Source organism: Triplophysa dalaica, chromosome 4 (genome assembly GCF_015846415.1).
Source record: "Triplophysa dalaica isolate WHDGS20190420 chromosome 4, ASM1584641v1, whole genome shotgun sequence".
In the NCBI taxonomy this organism is placed as follows: domain Eukaryota; kingdom Metazoa; phylum Chordata; class Actinopteri; order Cypriniformes; family Nemacheilidae; genus Triplophysa; species Triplophysa dalaica.
In genome coordinates, this window is record NC_079545.1 from 1,917,743 (window position 1) to 1,930,180 (window position 12,438).

The 12,438-nt window shown below is 41.2% G+C and overlaps 1 protein-coding gene across 2 annotated transcripts in view; it reads left to right on the top strand.

Annotated features, from left to right (window-relative positions):
• ephb4a (eph receptor B4a) overlaps positions 1-12,438 on the top strand; it is a 28,340-nt gene that overhangs the window by 1,862 nt on the left and 14,040 nt on the right. For both annotated transcript variants that reach the window (XM_056745310.1, XM_056745311.1), the window contains exons 2-3: positions 11,502-11,572; positions 11,691-11,972. In XM_056745310.1, the coding sequence (XP_056601288.1) occupies positions 11,502-11,572; positions 11,691-11,972 (353 nt within the window). The remainder of the gene's footprint in view (positions 1-11,501; positions 11,573-11,690; positions 11,973-12,438) is intronic.

Here is a 12,438-nt window from a genome sequence, read left to right on the forward strand (position 1 = left end):
ATGTTCGTTGTTTGCGCCCGATAATACAGAAATTTCGCGACGAAAGACATTATTTGACGTGCCTCACAGAAACTGTGTAATTTTCACACACATTTCTTCACCATGTTGTGGTTTGGTTATTTAACTGAAACCGTGTCCCACACGGAGTTGTGGCGGTAAAAGTGGCAACTTATATCACGAAAATGTTGTTTTGACTCTTAATACGTCTGTAGTTCGATTAGTTGAAATATTTCGTAGTAAGATAATTTTTTGTTCCAATTAAATAGTCAATTGTGGTGGCTAACCATAGTTTTTACCACAGATGCTACAAATGAATCATGCTTTTACCACAGTAACCAGGATATCTGTGGTAAACTTATTGGTTAACCATTGGTACGTACGAGCTGTTTTTTTGGGGGGGGTTAATTTTTACCCCCATACGTACATGGCCATTTGACTAATAATGACAACTGTTTGACATAGTTCACATGATACAGTTGCGGGGGGAGTTGTGGTTGTGGAGGTTGTATCGGCTAAGATGGTGAAGTCAGAAACAGAAGCGGCAGGGGGGAGATTGGATTTGATTCTATAGTATCTCAAACCCCTGCGCGAGATTAAACTAATGCCAGATCTGTGAGGATCACCGCACCGATCTCTAATTCCCTTTGTGAGGAAATATCAGCTAAAGCAGGGAGAGGTAACGATGGCTTTCATGTGAGGTCAGGGCTCAGGAACTCTTCTGTCTTCCTGCTTCTGTTGCCCCGGAGGCAAAAAAATAGCTTAGCTATCCCACCTTCTGTCACTTATTCACTTATTTCTCTTTCCTCTTATCTCCAATCTGTGTCTCTTCCGTTTCTGTCTCTCACTTACGCATACATTGATTTACATTCAACATTTACGTATTCGCCAGATGCTTCCATCCAAAGTGGTTTACAGGGCATTATTGCAAGTATTCATTTTAATCTGTGGGATTGGAACCTGCTACCTTTGCGTTGCTAACGCAATGATGAACATTTAAAGATGTTTAGATTGGAGGTACTACTTCTGATTCTTACATTAGAAACATACTGTTAATTCAGATTCATTATGGGACAGTACATAAAGGGACATGCCTTTAGGAAATGTTATTACTGTGTGTAGTATACATACAAATATAGTATGAGTGCGATAAATGAGAACCAGGTATAAATTTAATACCAAGTAATTTCTCAGCCACAACTATTGGTGACATATGCTGAAATCCAGTTGCACATGTATCTTTTTTTGTATGAATTGCATTATTTTTCGACTTCTTGTAGCTTGGCGTTTCTTTCCGACTGCGGTGAAGTCTCCAGCACCCCTCTCCTGCTGCAGAAATGCACATCCCTCCCTCAGAAATCCTATTAAATGGAACTGATTTTTATAAGACCGGGATTTGCATTTAAAGCAGTCCTCTTTCTCTCTCTCTCTCCCCCTCATTTCATTCTCTCTCTCTCTCTTTGGTTGTTAATCCTGTGATTAGCCGCTTGAAGATTTAAACTGCAGCTCTGCGTCTCATCTCTAATCATCAGTCCCGCACCTTTACTCTCTCCAGAGTTACCGTGGTATGTTTGCCTCCAACTCGGAGGACCTCGCTAGAAGTGCCAGGAATAATTTTCGGTGTTTCATTCTTTCGTGTGTGTTTTGGTTGGAGTGTGTGGTCTGCAGCGGCCCGGCTGCTGATCCAAACACTGTGCAGATTGATGGGATGATAACAGTGCTCAACCGGCTCTTGTTGGGATTGGATTCTCTCTCTCTCGTCTCTTCATCCAGTGCATCAGTGTCAATACGGCCCTGATGGATGAGGGGCTGACAACATAAGAGTCTCTCGCTTTATCTTTTCTCTCTCTGTCTCCATCGTTCCCTCCCCGTCCACCTACACGCCTCTAAAGGCGATTGAGAGCCGCTATTTAGCATGAGAGGGGACCTTTGACCTCACAGAGACATGTGAAACGATCACATGATCGAGGGACCCTCGATGATGTAGTGGGCCGTTTATGTATGCGTACAGAGGTAATGTGGGAATTTGCCGTGGCGTGTTTTGTTAAGGGAGTTGCAAAGACAGGCGCATCAACGTTATTCAGCCAATTACCAGATATGTAAAAACACCATTTTTGGAGTTCGGTTGACCTCTGTTGTGCTTGTTGTATGACATGCTGAAATAGTGTTTAAAAAAAGTGAAGCGTGTTTGTCATCAGAGACATCTGTTGAAGTGCGTAGTGCAATTTACCTCCCAGTAGGATGCGTTTAACATTCCTATTAACCGGAGATTTTGGGTTGGGCTTTGCGTTTGGGTTTAGGGAGTTGAAAAACAGTTTTTTCTCTTTGCTTTTTTCGAAATAAGGTTAGGGTCAAGGCTGTGTTTTTGTGAACTTATTTTTTTAAGGAATGTTGTATGTGGACCGCAGGATTCAGAAACGTCCTACTTGGGCGAATCACGTTACGTCCAACTATGCACTTTTCCACCAGTTTGGTGTTTTGCCAGCCTGAAATATTTCCCTTCTTTCTGCTGTGTTTTGGTCTCCTGGGGATGCATCTTAGAAATGAATAGCTGGTTACACTGTCAGTCGATTAGGTGGCTCAGGCGTGTTTGCTGCGGCAAAATTATACCTGAACCGAGCTAGCATGGATTTGTTGGAGCTTGTTCCTTGTGCGATAGTTTTGCTAATGTGTGGTCTGCAATCCACAATCCAGTTTTACTAAACACAATTATGATGGATGGCTGTGGACAGAAAGATTGTCTGTTTATTGATCGGGTTCTCACAGAATGAAAAATGACCTGTATTGTCTTGTACATTTAACATGTGATCTGATTTTAAACTGCTGATTCTTAAATTCTTGACACTGTTTTATCAAAACCAAAGTAGTCGTTGCGTAATTTCTTAAATAAAAAAAGATAAGATCACACGCTTAACCAACAACAAAAACCCATGCGTCTATAAACCCGTACAATTCTTTTTGACGTGCAAAGGGATTTTGCTCCTGATAAGATAAGAAGAGCTCACGCGAAAGCATGTGCACGAACCTTCATACCGATCTTGTGAGATCCATCATTTTTTATTTGAAATACCTTCTCCTATCTGAAAGCTGTGTCAGTTCTCCCATTAGTGCTCGGTGTGAGATCTCGGTTATTTTTTTAGTGTCCCTCCCAAAGTTCTTGCATTCCCCCCATTTGCCCCCTGTTGGTAACCGCAGGTTCGGCGGCATTCGTCTTGTCTGCAGTTCACAGCACGGGCCTTCTGTTAGTACACGGTTTCTTCCTGTCCCGGTTCTGTCGACCGTTCCAAGCTTCACCCATTTCACTATAGCATGTGCCAAACACCGCTCCAGTTTTTTGTTTTGGATGGACTTTCCCTTCTTCTGAATTACCAACAATTGGTTACTACTTTCACAGAGGAGCATGTGCAGAATGTACCAGTGAAAATACATAAGAAAAACAAGAAATGAGTCAGACGTGACTAAGAGATCTGCACATGGTTGTCTGGGAGTTCTTTAAATGGGTCAGATGTGTGTGGAGATGTCGATGGACGGCCATTGACAACAACATGAAAGCATGGGTTGCCACACAACTTGTGCTTGCATGCATTTTTTTTAAACTAAAAACAAAGTGTCTGAAAGACTCATTCTAATACACTTCGTGTGGTGTTTGACACAATGTTGTAATACACAAGGTCTTCGTGTTTTTCCAAGTGACTTCTGTTTCGCTTTTGAGACAAAGTTGTATAAAACATGCACATGGCTCCGTTCACACGCTGTGTTCTTGAGTGAAAGCTGAGCGAAAAACAGAGGGATCGAGAAAGAATGGAGGTGGGGGAAACAAAAGATTGAGGGAGGAGAGTCATGCAGAGAGTGTATTATGTATTAGATATCTGCTTGGGTTATGCCGGGCCAGCGTGTGTGTGATGGACAGGAACGGTCTGGGTTCTCTATTCACACACCAATCTAACCAGTACACCACCTCCTTCCGTTGACACTTATTCAATGTGTGTGTGTTGGAGTGGATATGATTAAGGGTCAGTTTTTGTGTGTTTTATAATGTAGCGTGCGAGCGGCCATATGGGGATGTAATGATGATAAAAGCTGTTATGGTTCCTGATGGTCGTCACTCGCACATCAATAGCGCCCCAGAGTTCAACGCGTTGCGATGGCTGTCCTTGGTTATGTTTGAAATGAAATACTGCCTATTGAATTCTGTGCGGTCTGCATGGTGTACCGCCTGCTCGTTTTGTTTTTAAATAGTACATGAAACGACGCGCATCAGTCATTTTTGCATTTGCATCGCCCCCGGTTTTGCGTTAGAATGCCTTTAATGTGTGGCCGCGTGATCAAATGAGTGGCGATTGCCATCACTTCTGCTACATTCATCTTGCTGCAAATTAAAGGTCAGGCGCATTGCATTGTGGGATCTCACACGGTGTGGTCGGCTTGTTTACTGCGTCGTCTAATAAAAAGTCTTTGAGGTTCTTCAAGTGTAAATATTGTTGAAGTTGTATAACTAGTTTGCTATCCTGAACACTTGTGGCACTTTGGGTTTAAAAAAAATGAAGATAGAAACGAGAAAGTTGTGGTGTGTATTGTGCGTTTTATTCGCAGATGTTCCACGTATCTGACAGCTGTGGTGTGCGTGTTTGTTTTGCACGAACACGCTTATAAAGACGTAAAGGGCCCGGCCACATGAAGAATATTTTGTATGTGTAATATTAAAATGTCATATTAGAGTATTCTGAGCATAGGGCCAAGTCGACATGACTGAGCAAATTAAATTCGTGCCCACGCTACCAGAAGAAAAAAACACACACAGATTGAAATTCAGTAGTTGACAGGTAACTGCACGCTCGGTGTAGACTATTGCTCATGGTGAGAAATCATTGCTCACGCATTCTGTCTGTCTCTCTCGTTCTCTCTAGGCTGTTTGTTTTACCTGCGTATGTTGTCTAAAACACTTAAAATGTGGTTTCAAATGGTAGTCAACAGTTTTACTGTTCATCGTCGTTGATGGTTCGATGCAAATCTTGGCATGCAAGTTTGTTAAATGTTGATAAACTGTCTGTTTATAGCTATGTGAAAAATAATATTAAGATGCAATCTGTAGATTTTTTTGATTAAAATAATCCTAAAGGTTTTTTATAAATATTTATCATAAAGTGTGAAATATCAGTTTGACGTAATTTGATTTTAACACACATAAAGCTAACTATGCCAAATAACCTGTAGTTTTACACTTCAAACAGAGATGGCGATATAGAGCAAACATTACCGATCGTTGTTTTAACAACACGCGAAAGTTGGTTGCCTCCCTGACTGAGTAATGAAGTTGTTTTTCTGCCATGGTAACGCAATAGGGCAAGTTAAATATGTGCGATGAAACCTTACGCTTCAATGTGAAGGACAAGCAATTCGCATACATGTTTCTGGCCTTAAGGCCTTTTTTGTGTGCAAAAGCAAACAATATGGGTCTCTTTGTTTTTTTTCTCCTGAAGTCAAACAGGAGACATGGAGACGCTCTGTAATGTGCTCTTGCTCGTAGGTCGACTGCCAGGGAACAAATCCATGCTCACAGATGCATCGGATTAAATGAAGTATGTAAACAAGTTGAGACGAGAGAAGTATTCCTCATTTGTTTAGCGTGGACGATCCTCTTTCCTTTCTGGTGCTCCTGTCTAACAACACCATGGTAACAGAAGGAAAACGTTCCTCATGGTGGTCTCCTTCAGGGACAAAGCCGTGTTATCATGAGATAAAGAGGAGTATAAATTTTGTCCGTCGAAGTCGTAGACGTTTCAATGTTTGTTTGTTTGCCAAGATTTCATGAGGTCTTAAAGTGATAGTTCACCTAAGAATGAAAAATGTGGTCACCCTCACGTAATTCTGTATAATTGAGAAATGTCTTGGTGGTTTTGTGTACATGCAATGGAAGTCAATGGGGTCCAGTTTTGTTTGGCTATTGACTTTTTTCAAAATATTTTCTCTTGTGTTCTGTAGAAGAAAGAAACTCATACAGGTTGGGAATAACACAAGGGTGAATAAATCAAACAAATTTCCTTTTTGTGTGAATTATCCCTTTTAATGGACAAAGTTGTACTTCTCGTGCCTGAGAGAACTGGCTCAGCGATTGGAAGATGAGATGATCAGAAATGTCGACCAATAAGATTTTACTTTGCTGTGTTTTTTAACTGAAGTTGCTTCTCTTAATTCATTGTCCTGACGCAGCTATCAAAGCCACACTTTCCTAACCAATTTTCAACCTCGAACACATTTTCAGTCCATTACTGTCAGAGCTCATTGAGGAAGTAAACACGCTCTGACGTGATGTTGACTTTAACTGCGACATACAACTAGTCGCTTTTGAAAGTGTGTAATTTTGTACATTCCTAGTGGCAGCGTGTGTTTAGTCCAGGTGCGTTTTACTAATAAACCATCACAAACACACACACACAATGTTGTCATGCTACAGCAGCCGTGTTAAACGCTCGTCTCTCTTCACTGTCTGTTCATCTCCATCCCTCCATCCATCTCATCCTAATCCCTCTTTTCTCTCTCTTGTGCCTCTCATTCACCTTGGCCTCTTTTTCGCTCACTTTCCCCGAACACACACTTTCCCATCTCTCTCTTTTTCAGTAATTGGTGCTGTCTCTTTCCTTTAATTAAAGTGAAAGAGTAATTGTAGGCCAGCGCTGGTCTTCTGTCATTTCCCTTCGAGAGAGAGAGTGAAGTGCGTGCGTGTGTGTGTGTGTGTGTGACTCACAGAACACTCATGGCATGATATTCTGCTCAAGGTTACTGTGTTTTATGATTACAAATTCCTAAAGAAAAAACAATCACAAATGAATTCACATTAGTATTGTTTCTCATGAACAGAAGTTTTGTTTTTAACATGTGCCTCAGGAGTTTCAGAAAAGATCTCAATAATGTCTCTGACTGTGTGGACAAGAAACATCGAAACATTTCGAGATGCACTAGTATATCGGTATCGGCCGATAAAAAACGTTTTTCACACTATCGACTATCGGCCGAAAGTTTAATAACGGCCATTGATCCTGTCAATCAAAAGAGGACAGGGAAATGCAATGAATTTTTGCTTCGTGTAATGAAAGTATAAAAAGAACCACCAGTTTGATATTCAATATTAAAAGTCATTATATGAATTCACACCACAATAAGAAATATTAATCTTCAGAATCGGTATTTGCAGATATCACCTTGAATAATAATTACTTAACAGATTTTATATTTTCTTCATCAGATAGCTTTTAACAGATAGTTTTAAAGTCCCAGTAAAATAAAAAATTGCAATGCCTGTTTTTTCATGAGATATTGCAGCGTTTATTGACGGGCTGGGCAATATATCGCGATTCACATTCTATTTTATATCTTAAAGAATCGTGACACACATTTGAGATGAACCGTTCATACGAACGGAAAACTCCATTAGATCTTCTGAAAGTCAAATGTTCTGGGTTAAGGACAGAAACTGGTACCCTGAGGCATGTGTGGCAGTCATGGGTTTGTCTATATGAATGAATAATCAGATATTTTCCGATTATTAAATGACTAGACACACACGAATCAGTGTTTTTCAGTGTGTACGTGTCAAAACGCCTGTGTGTGCGTCTCATGTCTGCTGGGAGGTATGAGTGCGTGTCTGCTTATTTCTTGTTACTGTACAGAACAAAGTGATAAAGTGTGAGTGTGTGAATGTGTGTTAATGTATGATTCAGACTTTTGGCGGATCCAAGAACATTTTGTGGAGGAGAAACAGTAGAAAGGTCATGCCAGTTTTCCTTTTTCACTGTGCTGTTCATTTAAGCAAATTTCGCCATTTGTGTTCCATTTAAACTTATTGGTGTTCAGGAGAAAAATATTTAATTTGTGATTATTTCCAATGATGTAGTGTGTGTGTTGGTGTAGGCATACTGCTGTGCTACAGGTCTATTACTCTTGATGTCCGCTGAGCTTATCGAGCACATCTGTGTGAGTTCTGTATGAGATCCGTGCGCTTCTGAGAAGACTGCGTTAAACGGGTCAAAGGAAACGAGTTGGGACAGAAATTTCCCGCCGTGAGTCTAATCCATCAGAACAGCGACATCAGGCCATAGAGCCACTGACAGATGTGCAGGTGTGTGTGTGTGTGTGAATGATAATCCTTGTGTCAACTTTGAGTCTAACCTATTTTTTGAGGTGAGCCGTAACACACACGCACACTCGCTTTTTCCTGTCCCATTAAACCTAATGATAGAGTAGACAGCAGGATATAGACCACTGTAATTACACACACACACACACATACGTAACATAAGTGTAATCTATCACACTCACATACACACCATATGTCCTCGGTAACCTTCATACACATAAACTGTAATCACTGAATCTCACGGAAATATGTCAGGGTCAATTTCACACCAAAAACATCTTAGTTATTCACGTCTGTAATGTTCTGTTTATTTGCATTATGATGAAGATTTTTGGGGATTCATTTTGAAAGATAATTAGACTTTGACTTAATAACAAATGTATATTTTGATGCTGGTTTGTGCTGGTTTAAACTGGTCATGTGCTGGGTTAAGCTGGTCATGTTCTGGTTTAAGATGTTCACGTGCTGGTTTAAGATAGTTAAGTGCTGGTCATGTGCTGGTTTAAGATGGTCACATGCTGGTTTAAGCTGGTCACGTGTTGGTTTAAGATGGTCACGTGCTGGTTCAAAATGGTCACATGCTGGTTTAAGCTGATCCTGAGCTGGTTTAAACTGGTGAGGAACTAGCACATGACCAGCTTAAACCAACATCCAAACATACATAACCCCGTATATGATGTGTTTGACATGTACCATGAGATTCACCTGTCTTCATGCATATGTGTGTGTGATTTAACACAGGTGAGTCTCTAATTTGTTTTCCTCTGAACATTGAGCAAAACCCACGGTGGGAAATCACCGCCGGATATCTTTCGCCTTCTTTTCCAAACGCTTCCTCGCCCTGCACTCTTCTCTTCTCATCCCTCTTTCATCCTCCCCTTCGGCCTCCCGGGTGTCCTCTGGCTTTGATTCTCCGAGCTGGACGGCGTTTATCAGTCGGCCGCAGCCTCTCCACATCAGAAGGAAAGAGGGCGAGAGAGACGGGTGACATAAAGAGCCACGGATAGAGGGAAGCGCAGAGAGATAAAGAGTGTGACGGGGACATACGGAGTTATCGAAAAGAGAAATGAAAACGGACGCGTGGCAAGAAAGGGATGTGAAATTCGAAATCGCGAAAGGCAAAAGTGATGGGTGAAATAATGAAAGCAGGAGAGGGGGCGTGTGGAAGATGGATGGCGTTTAGGAGAGCGTGTGGCGGTCGTGGCGAACGAGAGACGTCAGTTCTTTCCCTGAGGCCGTGCACGCTCAAATAACATTTGTTTGATATTATTTTTAATATCGATGCGATTCTGAAGTGAAAGCCAACAGCGGAAAGCCTGCAGTCCCGACCCAGATACATACAAGATAAAGATACACTTGTTTTTTCTCTATGCTTCGAACACCCAGATGACCTGCTGCAGTTACTGCACGCATTTCTGTATCCCGCAAGCCATTTAGTTTTCAGTTTGACAAATGAATGAAATAAATATTTCAATCAAATTTTGTTTAAAAATAAATGTATGTTTTCTTGAGAGAGAACACCACATGGTTAAATCTGCGATACTCTACTTTTGCCCCTCTATCGCCATCTTTGTTTAAAACAAAAATTGCAGGTTTCACGTGTGACGTTCATTTGATTTAATTTAAATTATGTCAAACTGACATTTCCCACTAAATCGCATTGAAACATTATTATAACACCGTATCTACAACGTACCCAACTGACGGGACACGACAACGCTTGTTCTTAATGGGTTTGTCGTGTCACTTCGTACCGCATTCAGAGTGGACAGAATAAAAATATATAATGGGTTCTAATGCATTCTACTGTCTTTTAGTTTCTAGCGTTTCGCCGCGTCTGGTGTAGGCTGGTCACGGTGTAAGTTTACTGTTGTGAATCAGGAAGGGTTACCATTATCATATCTTACGATACTATACCTTATGGAATATCACTATATCAAGTAGTATTGAGATGCTGTGTCATGTTCATATTTATAATCTACAAAATAGACCAAAATTCCTAATACACAGATCAAAATGAAACATGTGGCATTTAGTAAACTGTATTATACCGCACACGGCAATATTTGTAGTATGAACTTTAGTAATTGGATAAGTTCTAGCAAACACTGTAGTGTGGTGAGGTTTAAAACACTAGTGTCTAGTAATTTTAGCAACGTTTACTGTAGATGTTGGAACAAATTTAATCTATGTGCCACATATTGCATTTATAGCAACGCTTTTAAAGGAAATGCTAGGCTTACTTTAAATGGTACTTAAACGGCCAGTAGGTGACGCTATTCTTTTTGGTCAGTTTATCATTTAACCAACTCAATTAATTCAAGAACGAAGCAAGTGTCTTGATGAATGACTCACTGAATCATTATCTCGTCCGAGTCGTTCAGAACACGGATTCATTTAGGAGAGAAACTGATGCAAAAAGACAGATGAAAGTGTTCAAATGAACATGAATGTGCACACGCAACATTAGTCACGCCGCTATGATACTACCACACAATTACACCATACAGTTCACCGGTAAACCGTGCAATCCTAGAATCAGGGTATTAAACAGATTTCATTTGTCCTTTATTTTGATTTATTTAACGTACAAAGTTACAAATTTCAGCTTTAACTTGCTGAAATGTGCAACATAGTGAGGTCATGTGACAACGGCGTCAATCGTTAAAAAAAAAATATATATAAAATACTAAATATACTATGCAGCGTGCAGAACGCTTGTCTTCCATTTTGAAGGCCACACTGACTTTTCAGCCTTGTTATTGATGCTTTCCTGAGCTCCAGACCAGCAACAGCTTCCAGTCCCGACCCAGATACATACAGAAGGAAACGCATTGATTCCATGTCGCTCTGCTAAAGTCTCGCACTCCTGGGAGCAGCGCGAGAAGAAAGAGCAATAGAGGTGTTTGTCCGCGGAGACGCGGATAGGAAGGGAATCTGAGGGAATATTCTGCAGTTTTATTTTTAGATCAAAGGAAGTCTGGGATTGGAGCTCGGTGTGAACCTGGTGGCTTCAAGTGGTCACGTGACCAGCACACCTCCCATAGGAAGAACCCCGGGGCCATATACATGCACAGACACCAGGATGGGGTGTCTGATTAAAACACATCGATAAGCACTGACCGATGGCAAGCTGAAGCAAAACTCCGTGAAGTAGGGAGACGTAAAGAGTTGGAATGGTGGTTTCCTGTTTTCATTGTATTTGTGGGGTACATTTAGGCCGTGTCCTCATTCCCATGTCAGTCTTTCTCCCCGTGGAATAGTTAACTTTTTTTTTTAAGGGGTCTGTTGGCAGTGGTTCAAATCACTCTGTCTTGACCTAGACTCAGTGAAAAACTGTCTTTAAAGTATACTCTTTTCTTCCTTACAGAGGTCCTGATGAACACCAAGGCGGAGACGTCGGATCTCAAGTGGACAACGTACTCTCGATCCAGATCCGAGGTGAGACTCCGCTTCAGCTTTTCAAACTTTAAACACAAATTAAATCAATGCACGCTTCCAACCTACGATTTCCGTCGACCAATCGCTGTCTTTCTCTTACTTTTTGCCCCGCCTCCAGTGGGAGGAAATAAGCGGTCTAGACGAGGAGAACAACAGTGTCAGGACCTATCAGATCTGTCAGGCCGACGGCTCGAGCAGTCATTGGCTGCGCAGTAAGCTGATCGAGCGGCGCGGGGCGTCGCAGGTGTACGTTGAGCTGCGCTTCACCATGATCGAGTGCTCGTCGAGAAACACGCACCACCGATCCTGCAAAGAAACCTTCAACCTCTACTACTACCAGAGTGACACGGACGACGCCACGGCAACTTACCCTGCGTGGATGGAGAACCCATACGTCAAGGTGAACACACATGCAAATGTGAAGTTATGTTTTCAGTTATATTGCCTCAGATATTTCTCTTAAATGCTTGCGCATTTTGTTCATTTTGAGACAATTGACATGAACTTTGGCATCAGAATCTGAACCTATCTGAAACCTTCAAAATGTCTGCAAGTTTTCTAGTTATAAAAAAATCTGTTCAGATTTTAAAGGTTTTGTAGTGTATTCCATCCATGAGATGACCGTTAGAAATGTTTGAGAATTCGAGAAAACATATTGAGATCACAACAGTTCAGATAAGTTTGGATCTTTTGGTTTTAGATGAGCTTTGACCCTAACATCTTGGAATGAGAAACAACTGAGATATAACAGAGATTTTCTTTCTCTCTTATGGATCATCTAACCAACTCTTTTTGTTCTGTGAAAGCAAGAAAGTACAAATAGACACCACAGCAAAGTACACCAAAGCAAATATTGGACCGTAGCA